The following is a 17,543-nucleotide window of genomic DNA, read 5'->3' as shown; positions in this document are numbered from 1 at the left end:
ACTCCCTGTAACTTTTTAACATTTCATTTTACTAAAACTTATTTTTAAAAGTTACAGGAACATTATTGAACTGATATTAGGTTAATTTAATTTCTCTACACAAAACACACAAATCATGGTTTAATGAATTCAGTATGTATGAGAATTTTCACTCATCCATTCATTCACCAATGTCATAACAAGAATTGGACACAGCACCAGTTCATCAGGAGTTTAATTTTGTATTTCAGAAATGTACCATTTCTACAGGTGTGAGTGTGTGAAATTGTTCAAAGGTGTGAGTGACTGGGTGAGTGAGTGATACCCTGTGATGGACTAGAGCCCTGTCCAGGGTGAGTTTCAGTGATTCCAGGGTCCGCATCCACCGGTTACAGAAAATGAATGAATGAATGAATGAGAAAACACTGTTTTTATCTGAAGTTGATGTTGAGACAGACTCTGTTTACCATTTCCACAGCAGATTTGTAGGTGGACGTTTATTACATCAGACCACCATGTCTTTTGGAGACCAAACCAAGACCACCTACTCTACCACACATACAGAGGTGAGATTAGTGCCACCGTTTAGTTCAGTGTCCTGTGGTTCTAATCAGTGTCTCATGATTCAACACACAGAACTAGAGCTGTGTGATATCGTATTATTCACAATAATACCATCATAATTTTTTAAACTATAAAAAAAATAAACATTGCTATAATTGTTATTGTGATATTCTGACTTGTTTATGTTAATGACGTCATGAGTCATTTAGTCACAGTGAAGTACGGTGGAGAGGCAGAGGAATTTGTTCCAAAAGGGGTGTGGCTTCATTCGCTTGGAGGGGGTGTGGTTACAAAATATAAGACGTACAATAAACCACGGTGTTATGTGAGAAATGAAAGAAGCCTTTAATATTCATTCTTTCATTGTCTGTAACCCTGCAAGGCAGCAACACACCCTGTAGGCGACACACACTCACTCACACTGATGTCACACTAAAACCGCATCAGAGAAACAGCACTCTTCCATGTTTGAGAATCAAGCTCCACTCTCGCTTCAGATTGAAGCACATCCACAGCTCCCTTCTACTGGGAGAACAACTCAACTGTGGGTCTGAAAGAACATGGAGCAGTCAAAAGTCCTTACTGAGAAAAGGAAATAGACACAAAAGTTGAAATCAGCCAAAGAAATTGCTGGTGTTTCACAGAACCATGGACAGGCCACCTCAGAGCCCAGACCTCAGCATCACTGAATGTGTTTGTGATTGACTCGGTTCGTGAGAAGCAGGGAACACAACCAACTTCTGAGACTGAACTTTGGAGGCATGGCTTTAGGATTCTTTGAGAAACATAAATGTTCTTGAAAGAATGGAAGCTGTGATAAATGTTAAGATTAGACAGTATGCACTGAACATGTAAGGCTCCTGTGTACATTTCTGTTTCATGTGTGTTATTAATTTTTCCCCAGACACTGAAAAATTAATAACTTGAATAAGGACTGGAAGCAAAATAAATGAAGGGTTGATTCTACACTGTATCTCACTTTAGAAAAGCACACTCCACAGAAATACATCATTCATTCACTCTTTCATCTTCTGTAACAGCTTCGGCCAGTACAGGGTTGCAGGGTCTAAAGCCTACCCAGAATCATTGGATACAAAACAGGAACACACCATGGACAGAACATCACATACACACCTGTGGACAGTTTCACACACCCCGTCACTCACACACACATACTCACTCAGAGTGTTTGGACTGTGGGAGGACACTGGCGCTCCTGGAGGAAACCCACACAGACACAGGGAGAACACACCACACTCCTCACAAACAGTGGCTTAAGATGAAGCTCGAACCCAGGACCCAAAAACCCTGGAGCTCCTATAACTGCAACAGGGTGTCGGTCCACCAGAAGGCACTACGCACTCACACCTTCACTCACACCTATGGACAACTTTGAGAAGCCAGTTCACCTACAGCATGTTATTATTATTTTTTGGACCCTGGGAGGAAACTGGAGCACACTGCAATTTTACCCATTCAGAATGATCATGAAATAATAAAAACCCAGCCGACCTGTTCTTTTGCAGAGCTTCTCTGGGAAGAGTCAAGATGGAAGGCCTCTGATTTTCCAGCTGAGGGATCCATGTTTTCCTTCGCAGCATTACAGCAGCGTGGACATCAGCAACATCCTGAAAAAAGAGTCTTTATACACTTCCACACACTCCAGAGACGTCTACAGCCCAAAAGACGGCCTACCGGTATAGTGCAGCACCTTCAGTTTGAATGTAGTTTTACATTAGACAGGTTCAGCATTCACTTACAGTTATAACGTTTGGCAGACACTGTTCACCAAAGCATAGAGGTAGTCTGATGCAGTGACATGTGGTGTTCCTGCCCGAGCTTGGACTTGAACCCCCATCAGACTCAGGATAGTGTCTACACTTAACAGCAGATGGCAGTGTGGTTTATTTTTGTCTTTCCACACTCAGCTCAGTGTCCTGCAGAGCCTCAGAACCAGGAACCAGACTGTGAACCGTGAAGGCCTGTCCGTGAAGGAAGTGACCAACCCTCCAGATTCCACCTCTTACAGCAGCTCCTCTCATTCACAGCACCGCAGCCCTGCGTTCAGCTCTCTGCACACGGCAGCGTGTGGACTGCCCACACCCTGGCACCAGCACAACATCCTCACAGGTTCTGTATACAGCCCTTAATCCAGGCCTGGGGACACCGAACCAGTGCCAAGTGTTTATATCTCTTAAAGTGACAGTCTGTCTGAAATAAGAAACGTGACTGAAGTTGCATCCGTTGGGTCTCCAGAGAGATTTCTTGGTTTTTAAACTAAGAAAAACCTTTTTAGTATTGTATTTTGAACGTGGAAATATACATAGGCAGATGTTTGGGTGTGGGCTGTTTGGATAATTATTTTATTAATTTGTTTATTATTTATTTTCTTGGGGCAAGTATCTGAAGGACTATGTGTACTCCACAGGAGAGGACAGAGTCTCAGCTGGACCAGGGACACAGAGGAGGAAGTCAAGAGAGAGACAGATATGGGCAAATCGCTGCTGGGAGATGGACTGCACCTCTCTCCGACTCTACTGAAACACAGTCGCACATTAAACGGTCATTGGTCCTAATGACAGGTGGTGGTTAGTGTTGTAAAATATTTAGTATTTTAACGTCCCGTGCTTTCTTATATTTAGGTTAAAAGGGACACAGACTAACCCTCTTCTACAAGTGAACAGTTCTGGGGCCTTAATAAAACATGTGACCTACTTTGGTCAAACTACCCCAAAGACCAAACCTCACAGCAGTCTAAACAGCTCCATTCAGAACGGCCAGTTTACAGTACTTTTCCAGTCCAAGTCAATACGCTAATAGTTTTGTGATTTTTCTGTATGTATTCATTTCTGGAATCAAAAATGATGACCTATCAAATCCTAAGGACTGGCGCCCCCTCTAAGGTGTGTTTCTGGCTCAGGACCCAGCGCCACCCTGAACTGGATACAGACAATGAATGAATGAACTCTTCATCCTGATGGGGTCACATGGGCACATGCCATTGACAGGGCTCCAGTCCATCTCAGGACATCACACACAGATGCACTATTCCCCAGTCAAAGTCATAATTTTAAGGAGTGACATTTTCAAATGACAATAACTGTCTTTTTAATTGTAGCCTTCACTCGTATTAACTTTAATAAAATAAGTTAACCAATCAGAGACAGCCAAACACTGCTCTGGACAGGACTCCAATCACAACTGAAAAAGTACATTCAGCACTCAGAATCAGAGCCAGAGTTTTGTTTTAGGGTTAAAAACAGACCTGGACCTTACAATATGGAAAAGAATTGCACTTAAAATATTACTCTATATTTCTGACAAATGCTGTTATTTTCTCCACCCACCCAAAAGCATTCAGCCTTAAATCATACACTTTGATTCTCTGTAATCCCCTGAGAAGTAGCGAAAGCTGAATGTATTCCCCAAAAGCAGCTATATAAAAAAAGGTGGTGGTAAAATAAAGAGCCCTTAGAGAAAATGTTTAATCAGTCTTTATTATGATAGAATAGAGAATTGAAAAAAAAACAAAAGATGGAAATATGAGGGTGAGAAGAAGACACAGATGAAGACTGACAGTTCAGACAGTGAATCTCAAACACTTACACTCACGGACACACACAGATATAGAAGTGAAAGAGGACGTATATTTACAGCGGTAACCCAAAAGTCGTGAGGGGCAGGCGCTAGAGTAGAGTTTTAAATAAACAGCAGTACGAGCGTGTTCCCGTCGTGCAGAATTCACAGGGCACCGACACATCCAGTTTCTCCTACACTTCCAGTGCAATTTTTAAACACAGCTAAACGCCTTTGATTAAGTAATGCTGAGTGTACGTTACAGGGCTATTCCTAAAGCCTTTCAAGAACGAGGACACAGCTGATCAGAAACAGGACCATGAGTACGTATTTCAGTAGTCGCCTCACTGGCTTAAAGAAAAAAAAAAAAAGGGAATGGCTGTAATGGGTAATGGGTTTCCCAATTCTGTAAAGTGACTGCATTAAGTACTATCATTACACACAAACAGATGCTGTACAGAGACTGATGTATCAGAATGGTATAAAATATCCAAGCTCAGCAAATCAATGAATTTTGAGCAGTAAAGTGAAGCAGAGAAGCTGTTGTCTTGTTTAAAGCTTGTATTTAGCCTAGATACTGTGTTGTTGATTCTCTCTGCACTGGTCACTGCAGCTCAAGCCAGAACTTCATTGGTCTGTGCCATTATTTTAAGGACACAAGGGGAAATGGCCATGTTCAACTCTTAAAATACGCCTTATTCCTTTCAACTACGTCATCGAGCCAGGACACTTCCTTCTTTACTCATTCTTCTTCTCCTTCTGCTTCAGCAGTTTGTTGATCTCCCTCTTGGCCATGCCGGCGTACTTGGTGATGATGCCATGCTGGTTGAGGCCAGGCAAAAGCAGGAGGAAACTCACTGAGGGAGCGGGGGGGTGGAGGGTGGGGAGAAGAAAAAATGAGCAGGCAAGCCGCAACATATCACACCAGAGCAGACAATCACAGCACCTGCTCCAACAGAGCACAGTTACACCCTTTAAATGCAGAGGTTCTCTCAGAGGGAAACCAGGAATGTCTATTAGGACATTTCCCAGAATCGAACCCTCCCTTTTCATTCCACCTTAAAAAAAAAAAAGAGCCTGTACCATGGAAAAACTGGGTTTCTTCAGAATGTTCAGAATGTGCTGTTTATGTGCGTCTCATATCACAACCCCCTTACATACTGAGTCAGGATTTTTGAATACCCAAACCACCTTAAAAATATTTAAAAACATTTACAGGTCTGACATAACCACAACACCACCTTCTTATTTCTAATCACTCTCCATTCTCTCGGCTACATTGAACATACAGGAACATCTTGTAGTTCTACAAATACAGACCTAAGTCCGGCTGTTGCTCTGCATACTTTGTTTGCCCACACTGGTGGTGTTGATATGGCTGATTGGTAGAACAGTATAATACGATAGTTACATCAAACGCTTGTTGTGCTTAAGACTCATGACTTGTCTGAACAATGTTCTCCACCAGAGGGGAGTGTAGAGACTGCGCCTAATATTTTGGCTGCATTATAAGAAATCATGGCTAATGGCATATAGTGTACTGCAGACTGGTTCAGAGAAGCAGCTCAAACCTGATTTTATCTGATGCGAGTGATAAATTGTCTGCCGTGTGAAAGAGGCTTCATGAAATCTAACTCGACTTCATCATACGCAACATCACTTAATGAAAACGGGTTTAGTTCAGAACACATCAGCTTGTACGGCTGTTTCATCTGATAATCCTTCATAGACCCTGTTTCCAGCTGAAATAAAAATGTAATAATGGGTCTTATTTAAATAGGTATAATGCCTTACATATTTAAGACCTCAGCTTGTGGTCACAAATATGATAGAACATAACTCTGTATGGATGCAGCCTCTTTAACATTGTTACGGAGCAGGGTAATGAAGTGCATATTTTTGGACTGGTGCTGTGGCCTGTTTTCTTGGCCTACATACCATGGCCTCTTTGTTGAACAGACTTCTCTCACTGAGCGCGTGAACTTCTCTTCTTAAACTTCACAGCTGTGACTCATGATTTTGCGCACACACCATTCTCATTCCTCCTCACACACAAAGTTACAAAAATGTCCTGCAGTTGTCAGTGAATCATGAATTTTTGCAGCAAGGTTTCATTATATTGTAAGAAAAATAGAAGTCATTTACCAGTAGAAACACCTTCACATTTTTAAAAGGCCTGTACACAGTTTAACAAACAAACAAACTAAAGCGGACAGTCACTGCTATAGTTAGAGTTAGGGCTGAATTGGTTTTTGATATTAAAGCAGGTGTGCACAACTTTGGTCCTGGTCCAGCAAAGCTGGATAATTTTTCTGCTAAAACACACACACCAAACTTGGCAATTAACAGATGAGATGAACCAGGTGTGTGAAAGCAGAAAAATCACCACACCCTGTTGGATATTGGCCCACTAAGACCAGTTGTACTCCCCAGACTTAAAGAGTCATTTAACAATTATTAAGGAGGTATTTAACCAGCCAGAGAACAATTTCTGCATTCAGATGGTTGTTTGAGTTTTCCCTGCTATGTATGCAGGGTTCACACCACTGCTCCTTAAGTGTGGGCGTCCATCTCCTGGGTCCTTTTAACTTCTGTTAAATGTTCACAAACATTTCAGTAATGTTCTATTTTTGACACCGCCAACGGAAAACACCCAGTGCCTTTTACTGCTTAACAAAATGGACACTGCCTTTCTGCCTAACAACATTTAACCCCAGATAACAGCTGCCCAGTGTTGTACCTACCAATCAGATACGTGAGGAAGAGGTTATGGACCTGCTGTCCAATCCAGGCCATCACCACCAGGCTGCTGATTACAGACAGGAAGTACTGTTGGGAAACAAGGCCAGAGTATTACACAGCTGAGCAAAATGTGATGGTAGTAAAGTTGTAGTTAATATAACTCTATTACTGTCAACACGCCTCCTTTAAGGTGAGCCAGCTTCTCTCAAACTAAAGAGCATCTGTTTTCAAATTTAACCCAAGACACTTCACACCGTTACAGGTCAAGAACAACAGAGTCACTGTTCAGAGAGGAACAAAGAGGCAGTTGTTCACCATCTTGGGCTTCTCCTCCTTCAGGGCAAACAGGCGCTTCCACCAGCCAAGCACACGGCGCTGAGTCTTCACCAAGTTCCCACAGATCTGATGGAAACGCTGCTGCTGCTCTGTGGTCCTGTGGAGCATGGAGTTCATGAGAAGATTATTAAAAATTAACCACAGAACAGCATTAATGAAAGACCTGTAATTAAACAAGTGTATGTGATATATATTATATTGTCCTCAAGCCATAGACTGGATTTATTTTATCTCAAAAAAGATGTACTGAATATTTTAGAGTTAAACTGCTGAAAAGTGGTCTGACTTTGGCACAACACTGTACATTTCAGTTCTCGTGACATGCTATAACTACATTTCTGTTCCTCAAATTTAGAGACTCCAATCCTGTTTTACACTCATGCAATCTTTATTTCAAAAGAATTTAAAATGGAGCAAGATGCCAAACATGAAACATCTTTTAACAGCTCTTCATGCCTATTCACAAAAACACACAGCACTTTTTTTAATTCAAATGAGAGAAGATACCGTAAAAGTCTCATATAATCCCTTACACAGCAGTAACACATTCTGCAAACGCATCCTTATTTGCTGTGGGAAACTTGTCTACACATGTGCTTAGACACTACTTTTTATTTCTGGACGTAAACCATGCCCATATATACAGGAGGTCGAGGTACAAGGACACTGCCAGTCTAAAATAAACTGCTGCGCTCTGATCTATACTCGCTCAGCTGACTGTGAGAAGAACTTTTCCTTCTGCAAAAAGTAAGAGAGAGTGAGTGAGTGAGAGACTGCTAAGTCAGAGCTCAGTCTGACACTGCACACACAGTAGCACCTGTATTCTGCCACTCAGAAATGACAGGAGAACCATGAAGGGGAACACTCACCCCAGCCAGAGACAGACCAATACATTTATTCTGCTCACCTCCAGAAAGAAATGCATCACTAAAAACAGACCTGTAACAACATTATCTAGTACTGTACAGTGCAAGCTTCTCAATTCTGACAAATGATTATAAATCTTGACACTGTAATTTAAACAAACAAAGCCATAATGAGGGCAGGGGCTCCCTTTGTGAAAGTACACCCTCCTTTTTACATCCACATCAAGAGCAAGACGGAACAGCACAAAAATGCACTCCTCATAAGAGCATATGAGGAGAGCATTATTAATGCATTATTAAACACCTCTTACGTCTGCAAATGCAACCAGAGGAATGGGGGGAGAAAAAAAAATTATATATGAAACTGCAAAAATGAAAAGGCCTCTGCTGCTGCGTGTTCATGTTGCCCTTTAACCACCAGCTTGATCAGAGACAACAGTTCTGCCTTAATCTGCAGTAAAGTCTAGTGTCTATTTATATCAGCCTCTGAGAGAGAGAGAGAGAGAGAGAGAGAGAGAGAGAGAGAGAGAGAGAGAGAGAACAGAGAGAAAATAGAGAGAGAAGAGAGAGAACAGTGAAAGAGAGCGAGAACAGAGAAAGGAGAGAGAGAGCAATGATTGAGAGAACAGAAAGAGACAGCGCAGAGAGAGAGAGAGAGCGCAGTGAGAGAGAGAGAGAGAGAGAGAGAGAGAGAGAACAGTGTGAGAAAATAGAGAGACTTTCACACAAATGTATGCTTTACATTTTTAAGCTGTTGTTAGCCACAGCGCACACAAACTTGCTGGCTTTCAGCATGTTCATTCTCATGTCTCACTGTGTGGGGTTCCTATCTCACCATTTCCCAATTAATAAAATAAAACACAGAACAGAACAACCCTAAAACTCAGCCTCTGAACATGCTTGAATAATGAGAAAATACAGATTAAGCGTTGATAAGACAGTGTTAGATCATGCAGAGGTGATCTTGCAACTGATTTAAAATTGTAAGTATCTATGGATGTGTGTGTCTGCACAATGCCACAAATAGAAAAACGTTTTCTTGGTTTGTTTCCTTGAAGCAGTCACCCTGCAGTTTGATGCATGCCTGCCTCTCTCTCTGTCTGTGTATATGCATCTATTCATCTACATAACACTGAGAAATATCTAGGGCTATCTTTTCTTCACAATCACACACCATTTGTTGGAGCCGAAAATGCGTGGGGCGAGGGTGGGCACTAGGTAATCAGCCAGGCACAGGATCATCACGGTGCAGGACAGTCCAGTCAGCACAGATGGGTCCAGATAGTAGATGAGCCTGCCAAAGAAAGAGAGGGAGAGAGAAAAGGCATGCAGCTTGAATTGGATGAAACCCAGAGGCTTAAGACAACGCTTAGCTACATGAAATTAAATAATATGCTGCTAAGAACTGTCTTCAATTCAGTTTTTAGAACCACATATTACCCCAGTGGTCACTTTACACAACATTTACATTTTTATGAACCAAGCATGGCTTTGTGTTTCCTAAAGCCCTTCAGTTTCCCAGATCAGCTCTTAATTATAGTAGCCAAAATGACCAAAACAAAACTCCACCAACAATCACGGCACTGAAATGTAATCCTGAAAAGTATTTCTTTAAAACTAAAGGTATGCAGATATCAGGAAAATCGGGCATAATCTTTAATAACACAATAATCCATCAGACAACAAACAGCTGCTCTAATAAAGAGCTGGAAGGGAGGACGGTTTAATCCTGTAAAACCCTCCAAACGTTTGGAGCAGCACAAGGACTAATTCCCAGACAATAAGCTCAAGCTACATGCTACACTTGAGATGTCTGTGGTCTGTTTTCAGCAGCAGGGGTAGGGTCTAAGGTGGGAAGAGCAGTTTAAACCCACACTAGTGATGTACAATATATCGGTGGCTGATATATTTTTTTTAGTTATTGTTATTGGTCCGACATTGGAATTTTAGCTGATATTACACAGATAATGTTTTGTGCTTGCGTGTATGCACTGCCATGTGGACATTTTTCACAGTTTCTGAAGAGAACAGTCTCTGGGATTAAATTTCTCAGTGCTGAAAACTAATTTAAAATATTAGCGATGCTCAGTACATGCACACACAGATAGTGGCAGCTGTGTCTAATCCACTCGCACCAGCACACGCTAACACAACCACCACGTCAGTGTCACTGCAGCACTGAGAACCCACCACCACACCATATCCCCCTGCTCTGTGGGGGTCCTGAGTGCTAAAGAACAGGGGGAAAACGGTGCTAAAAGTATGCAGAAGAAACAGAAGGACTACAGTCTAATCGTAGAACTTCAAGTGCACCTGTGTGGTCAGTGGAGCTGGTGAAATGGACAGTGAATGGAGAAACAAGGACATGGATTTAACATCATGGCTAATTGCTGTATAATGATTGGTGTCTGTCTCTCTCCACCAAAGTGTGAACCCTCTAGCCTTTCATCACATTTGTTTAGGCGTGAAGAAAAGTGGTCAACACACAAAAATGGCTGTGAAAGCTCCATTTAAAAGTCAGACAAACTACACACAAACACACGAAATACAGAACCACAGCCATTTCTTACGCAGACAAATAACCAACACTGGTGTGCATGTTATACTTTAAAATCTCCTGGAAAATCCAAGTCCATCAAAAGCCTACTACCTAGAACTGAGTAAATAACAGATACTACCTGCCTACAACTGTTAGTTTACTTGCAGTGAGAGATGAAGGCAAGGGAAGTGCATTTCTAAGCTGACTGTGGGTTAGTTTCATAAAATGAAGTGTCTTATCTATAAAAAAACTCACAGGAAGAGCACTGTGGTGACACCCATCAGAACACCGGGGAACCATGGCTTCTCCCATCGCAGGAACTGGTCTCCAGCTAAAATCACCTCTCCCCAGCCCTGCAGTTGCTCCTCCAGCTGTGCTGTCTCTTGGGCCTGAAACATACATGAAGTTTACAGTTAATAACACACTACAGCAACATCTGAACCCACACTGCTGATGATGTGGGTTAGGGCAGACCAGCTGAAGAACTGTGCAAGTATAATACAGTAGATACAGGACCATTTGTGTGAGGATGTGATTGCATTCAGCAAAAAAAAATATCAGTGAGGTCATGGACTGATGTTACATGGACAACACAGTTCTATTGCTCCACAGCCCAATGCAGTGCAGCTTTATAACACTCTAGCCAACACTTGACACTGGAATTGCCAGGCAATACTGATCAAATTCAACACTGAATATCATGGAATCAGATACTTACACTAGCACAGGCAAATTTGAACATTTTTCTTTTTAAAAATATACTTCTATGTAAATACATCCCAGGGAAAGCGGCATTTGTGCACTAAATGTTATTTATCATGTTGTGTAATATTACTGCAATGAGTAGGCAGGTTTAAAACAGCGTTATATTACAATGTTAGGCCAGACTGTTTCTTTATCTGACAGGAACACTTTGGCATGATTAAAATCACCAAAAACAGATCTAGATAAATATTTACACAAACTCCCTGTAAACAGGGACCATTTTTATTCTTTTTTTTTCAAATTCTGCAACTCCTTCGACCTGTTCACGGTCACAATGGGTCCAGATCCTATAATCTATCATGTATATTGCTTAACCTGACAGCATCTGGGTGTGTTAATGTCAAGGTAGACCCAGTATAAACAACAGAAACACTTTCATTAGTCTCAGACTGGCTCCATACTTCAGGTATTCTGCAATACACAGGCCATAAAACAATGTGATTCACACCTACATAAGACAACCATGTAAGTTTTATACAGGCTTGAAACAGCCCACATTTTTGGAGCGTAGTTACACTACAACAGAAACATCATAGGGGTAAATAAACAGACTGTGTGCATCCTTTATTTTTATAATTAGACTGAGACATCTAATTAAAAACAGGCTTTGTTGACCTCTAAAACGAAGCCCATGCTGCTAATAACTAACTAAAATATTGATAAATATCTGCCTTTTATGACTAGCTCAGTCTACAATATAGTCAGTTTATTGATTATACTGTCCTATGACAGTCTTTTTCTGGATGCGATGGTTCAATGTTATAAGCTTTAAGTTTTTGTCTTGTGACCTCTGCAAGTAGGGCTGGACAATACTTATAATATAATAGCCATAAAAATGTTTCAATAATAATAATAATAATAATAATAAGACTTTTTTAAGCATCTTCGATATTTCAGTACACTATTTACAGCATCTGTCACTGACTGACAGTCATTAGAGAGCGCTGTCGTCAGTTCAGTACTATTTAAACTTTTGTATAAATTTTTTATATTTACAAAGGCAATACGTTGATGTATGACGGTGATATTTCTTATTTGATCGTGGAAGATGTGCAATGGATTTTATACTGTTCCTATCGGAATTGTATTGGCTAAAATTAAGAAACATATCATGATATAGATTCTGGCTGTATCGTCCAGCCCTACCTACAAGACCCTAGTCATGGTCAGGGCCTGACTAAACACTCACTGTCTTTAACTCCGGTAAAGTTGGTTTCATATTCGCATATTCAGATTTCTTTCTTCAATAGCTCTCAAACGGTGCATGCAAATGACTTAATACTTGCAAAGTATTGTTTTTGGGATGCAAGACAAGCAACTACAACCCAGTTTATGTCAGAAATGTTTGCCATTTAAAAAACACGAAATATATTGTTTTCTATGGGCTGCCGCCATCTCCGCGAGAGCTAAGGGACCGTTTACAAACTACACTACACAGTAAAAACGAAGGTGACGAACCTCACACATGATGTATGCTACATCTCCTACCTTGATAAATTTAACCATTACTGGCCCGTGGTGATACATTTTTCATTACAAATTTCAATAGATTTTGAACCTTTGATGATATTGTTTTTAAACAAATTGTATGTGATCAAGTGCCATCCACATGACGTACTACACCTGTTATTTTGGTAAATTTAACCCTTACTGGCCCGTGGTGATACATTTTTCATTATAAATTTCAATTGCTTTTGAACCTTTTATAATATTGTTTCAAAACAAGTTGTATTTGATAAAATGCCACCCACATGACATACTACACCTGTTATTTTGGTAAATTTAACCCTTACTGGCCCGTGGTGATATATTTTTAATTGTACATTTCAATAGCTTTTGAAACTTTTATGATATTGTTTCAAAACAAGTTGTATTTGATAAAATGCCACCCACATGACATACTACACCTGTTATTTTGGTAAATTTAACCCTTACTGGCCCGTGGTGATACATTTTTCATTATACATTTCAATAGCTTTTGAACCTTTTATGATATTGTTTCAAAACAAGTTGTATTTGATCAAGTGCCACCCACATGACGTACTACACCTCTTATTTTGGTAAATTTAACCATTGCTGGCCCGTGGTGATACATTTTTCATTATAAATTTCAATAGCTTTTGAACCTTTGATGATATGGTTTCAAATCAAATTTTATTTGATCAAGTGCCACCCACATGACATACTACACCTCTTATTTGGGCAAATTTAACTATTTCTGGCCCGTGGTGATACATTTATCATTACAAATTTCAATAGCTTTTGAACCTTTTATGAAATTGTTTCAAAACAAGTTGTATTTGATAAAGTGCAACCCACATGACATACTACACCTTTTTTTTTGGTCAATTTAACCATTGCTGGGCAGTGGTGATGGGTTTTTGAAAATAAATTTCAATAGCTTTTTAACCTTTTATGATATTGTTTCTAAACAAGTTTTATTTCAACAAGTGCCACCCACATGACATACTACACCTCTTATTTTGGTCAATTTAACAATTAATGGCCCATGATGATGCATTTTTGAGAATACATTTCAATAGCTTTTGAATGTTTATTGAAATTGCTCAGAAAGAACATGTAGCTGTTTGAATGAAGTAATGGTGGGGTAGGCAATAATTTGAGCAGCTTTTTTTAACAGGTTTTAAAATATTTTTATTAATATATGTATTTTGCATACACCTACTGTATGTACACCTCTGGCAAAAGTTATGTCTCTCATAGTAGGTGTATGCAAAATGTTGGTGTTTCCACAGGATTCATTTAAAGAAAGCTGGAGCAGACATTCCCAGAAACAGAGACTACCTTATGTAATGCATAACATGAGATGTGTTGCTACTTGTCTTGGACAATGTTCTAGATCCACAATGGCCCTTTACAGACAAACAGTCTCTGTTTCTGGGAATGTCTGCTCCAGCTTTCTTTAAATGAATCCTGTGGAAACACCAACATTTTGCATAAACCTACTGTATGTACACCTCTGGCAAAAGTTATGTCTCTCATGAGTCAGACAACTTAATTTTTACATTGAAAGTAATTTTTTTGGATTATAACTATTGCTGTTGTTTTGTGTGTATATACTTACATTCTGCAAAATATTGACGGTCAATAAAAATATTTTAAAACCTGTTAAAAAAGCTGCTCAAATTATTGCCTACCCCACCATTACTTCATTCAAACAGCTACATGTTCTTTCTGAGCAATTTCAATAAACATTCAAAAGCTATTGAAATTTGTAATGATAAATGTATCACCACGGGCCAGAAATAGTTAAATTTGCCCAAATAAGAGGTGTAGTATGTCATGTGGGTGGCACTTGATCAAATAAAATTTGTTTTGAAACCATATCATCAAAGGTTCAAAGGCTATTGAAATTTATAATGAAAAATGTATCACCATGAGCCAGTAAGGGTTAAATTGACCAAAATAACAGGTGTAGTATGTCATGTGGGTTGCACTTGATCAAATACAATTTGTTTAGAAACCATATCATCAAAGTTTCAAAAGCTATTGAAATTTATTTTCAAAAACCCATCACCACGGGCCAGAAATAGTTAAATTTGGCAAAATAAGAGGTGTAGTATGTCATGTGGGTGGCACTTGATCAAATAAAATTTGTTTTGAAACCATATCATCAAAGGTTCAAAAGCTATTGAAATTTATAATGAAAAATGTATCACCATGAGCCAGTAAGGGTTAAATTGACCAAAATAACAGGTGTAGTATGTCATGTGGGTTGCACTTGATCAAATACAATTTGTTTAGAAACCATATCATCAAAGTTTCAAAAGCTATTGAAATTTATAATGAAAAATGTATCACCATGAGCCAGTAAGGGTTAAATTGACCAAAATAACAGGTGTAGTATGTCATGTGGGTTGCACTTGATCAAATACAATTTGTTTAGAAACCATATCATCAAAGTTTCAAAAGCTATTGAAATTTATTTTCAAAAACCCATCACCACGGGCCAGAAATAGTTAAATTTGGCAAAATAACAGGTGTAGTACGTCATGTGGGTGGCACTTGATCAAATACAACTTGTTTTGAAACAATATCATCAAAGGTTCAAAAGCTATTGAAATGTATAATGAAAAATGTATCACCACGGGCCAGTAAGGGTTAAATTTGCCAAAATAAGAGGTGTAGTATGTCATGTGGGTGGCACTTGATCAAATACAGTTTGTTTTGAAACCATATCATCAAAGGTTCAAAAGCTATTGAAATTTATAATGAAAAATGTATCACCACGGGCCAGTAAGGGTTAAATTTACCAAAATAACAGGTGTAGTACATCATGTGGGTGGCACTTGATCAAATAAAACTTGCTTTGAAACCATATCATCAAAGGTTCAAAATCTATTGAAATTTGTAATGAAAAATATATCACCACGGGCCAGTAAGGGTTAAATTTACCAAAATAACAGGTGTAGTACGTCATGTGGGTTGCACTTTATCAAATACAACTTGTTTTGAAACAATATTATAAAAGGTTCAAAAGCAATTGAAATTTATAATGAAAAATGTATCACCACGGGCCAGTAAGGGTTAAATTTACCAAAATAACAGGTGTAGTACGTCATGTGGATGGCACTTGATCACATACAATTTGTTTAAAAACAATATCATCAAAGGTTCAAAATCTATTGAAATTTGTAATGAAAAATGTATCACCACGGGCCAGTAATGGTTAAATTTATCAAGGTAGGAGATGTAGCATACATCATGTGTGAGGTTCGTCACCTTCGTTTTTACTGTGTAGTGTAGTTTGTAAACGGTCCCTTAGCTCTCGCGGAGATGGCGGCAGCCCATAGAAAACAATATATTTCGTGTTTTTTAAATGGCAAACATTTCTGACATAAACTGGGTTGTAGTTGCTTGTCTTGCATCCCAAAAACAATACTTTGCAAGTATTAAGTCATTTGCATGCACCGTTTGAGAGCTATTGAAGAAAGAAATCTGAATATGCGAATATGAAACCAACTTTACCGGAGTCTGTCTTTAGATGTGAGGATGTGACTCTACTTCACCTTTCTTGTGACAACCTATTAGTCACATTAGACATACATCTCCACCCAGTCTTCTGCAGATATAAAGCCCTGCCCTGCAATTTGACAGAAATTGTTCCTTAGGTTTATGAGGCAAGCTTTGCTGTCTGAATCCATATTTTGGACGGAAAGTTCCGAGGTGGAAACTGACTGCTTATCCCCCCATGATACGTATTCTAGCGTACGAACACCACACGGACATGCTAACGGCCCCTAAACACTTCACCAAAGGCTAAAGGGATCCTTATAACCTATAAGTTATAGGTAAACATTTTGTTAGCACAATCACATACGGTCGGTGGGCCCCAGGGAGAACAAGAAAATAAATAAATGTAGGAGAGACCCAACCAACCCTCGAGAATTTAAAATTCCAGTTCCACCTTAAATAACGCAGCATTCCTCGTTCCGAACGCTGTAACTGCCACCCCTTTTAAGGTGGAACGGAATGTTCTAATTAGCTGTTCATTTACGATCGGAAACCGGAGCCGTTGACGCGAAGCTAACCGGCTACTTCTCTTGTTCTCTTATTTAAACAATGTCCATCGCTTTCAATACAACAAACCACAAAACTTACCAGCTGATTGGAGCTTTTATTATCGCCTTCTGCCATGGTTTGTTTTCTCTTTGTGGGGTTTTATTTTCGTCGCTGTTGAAAATTGAACGCCCTCGCCCCAGCAGTACGCAGCTCACTGGCGGTTAACGGTTACAGGCAGGATGTTTTTATCTGAAATTCAGGCGCAATGCTCCATGGGAAATTGAGTTCACAAAGGCCTTGGGTCAAATTTAACTTATCAAGCTGCCCTAGTTCACTTTCAGTATAATTAATTGTGCAGTACTACTTTAAAAAGCTTTCTTTTCATGATCCAGTCAAATCCAGATGGATAAAATCATGTCCGCTCGTATTTGTTCCTACACAAATGTCCTGTTTCACTCAGAATAAGTCACATTTAAGAAAAGCTGTAAATAATTTCTTATATTTTTGGAAATGCTCTTTATAAGTCTATAAGTCAAATAATCTGATAACAAAATGGGAAAGTATCATTATTAATGACAGCGGCAGGTCTGAAAATCCCACCCAGTTTCAGTCTGACCTACTGAAATGACTGAATGGCCTGTCTGTTTACACTG

The 17,543-nt window shown here is 39.5% G+C and overlaps 1 protein-coding gene across 1 annotated transcript; it reads right to left on the bottom strand.

Moving 5' to 3' along the window:
• Positions 1-4,021: 4,021 nt before the first annotated feature.
• arl6ip1 (ADP-ribosylation factor-like 6 interacting protein 1) lies at positions 4,022-17,148 on the bottom strand. The gene is made up of 6 exons (XM_066642053.1): positions 16,990-17,148; positions 10,858-10,991; positions 9,238-9,357; positions 7,177-7,294; positions 6,864-6,948; positions 4,022-4,976 (listed from the first exon to the last, which is right to left on the bottom strand). Exons 1-6 carry the CDS (start codon positions 17,023-17,025, stop codon positions 4,858-4,860), a joined length of 612 nt encoding a protein of 203 aa, XP_066498150.1. The 5' UTR covers positions 17,026-17,148; the 3' UTR covers positions 4,022-4,857.
• Positions 17,149-17,543: the final 395 nt, after the last annotated feature.

This window comes from Hoplias malabaricus, chromosome 13 (genome assembly GCF_029633855.1).
Source record: "Hoplias malabaricus isolate fHopMal1 chromosome 13, fHopMal1.hap1, whole genome shotgun sequence".
NCBI classification, from domain to species: domain Eukaryota; kingdom Metazoa; phylum Chordata; class Actinopteri; order Characiformes; family Erythrinidae; genus Hoplias; species Hoplias malabaricus.
The sequence above is the reverse complement of the archived record's forward strand: the minus strand, read 5'-3'. Positions and strand labels throughout refer to the sequence as shown.

What these genes read in the sequence shown, in the direction of transcription:
- arl6ip1 (XM_066642053.1), bottom strand. Translation starts at nt 17,025, where the DNA reads ATGGCAGAAGGCGATAATAAAAGCTCCAATCAGCTG. An exon ending in AGGAGGAGAAGCCCAAGATG is followed by an intron (nt 6,949 to 7,176) that starts GTGAACAACTGC and finishes GTTTCCCAACAG; the next exon opens with TACTTCCTGTCTGTAATCAG. An exon ending in CTTCCTCACGTATCTGATTG is followed by an intron (nt 4,977 to 6,863) that starts GTAGGTACAACA and finishes CCGCTCCCTCAG; the next exon opens with TGAGTTTCCTCCTGCTTTTG.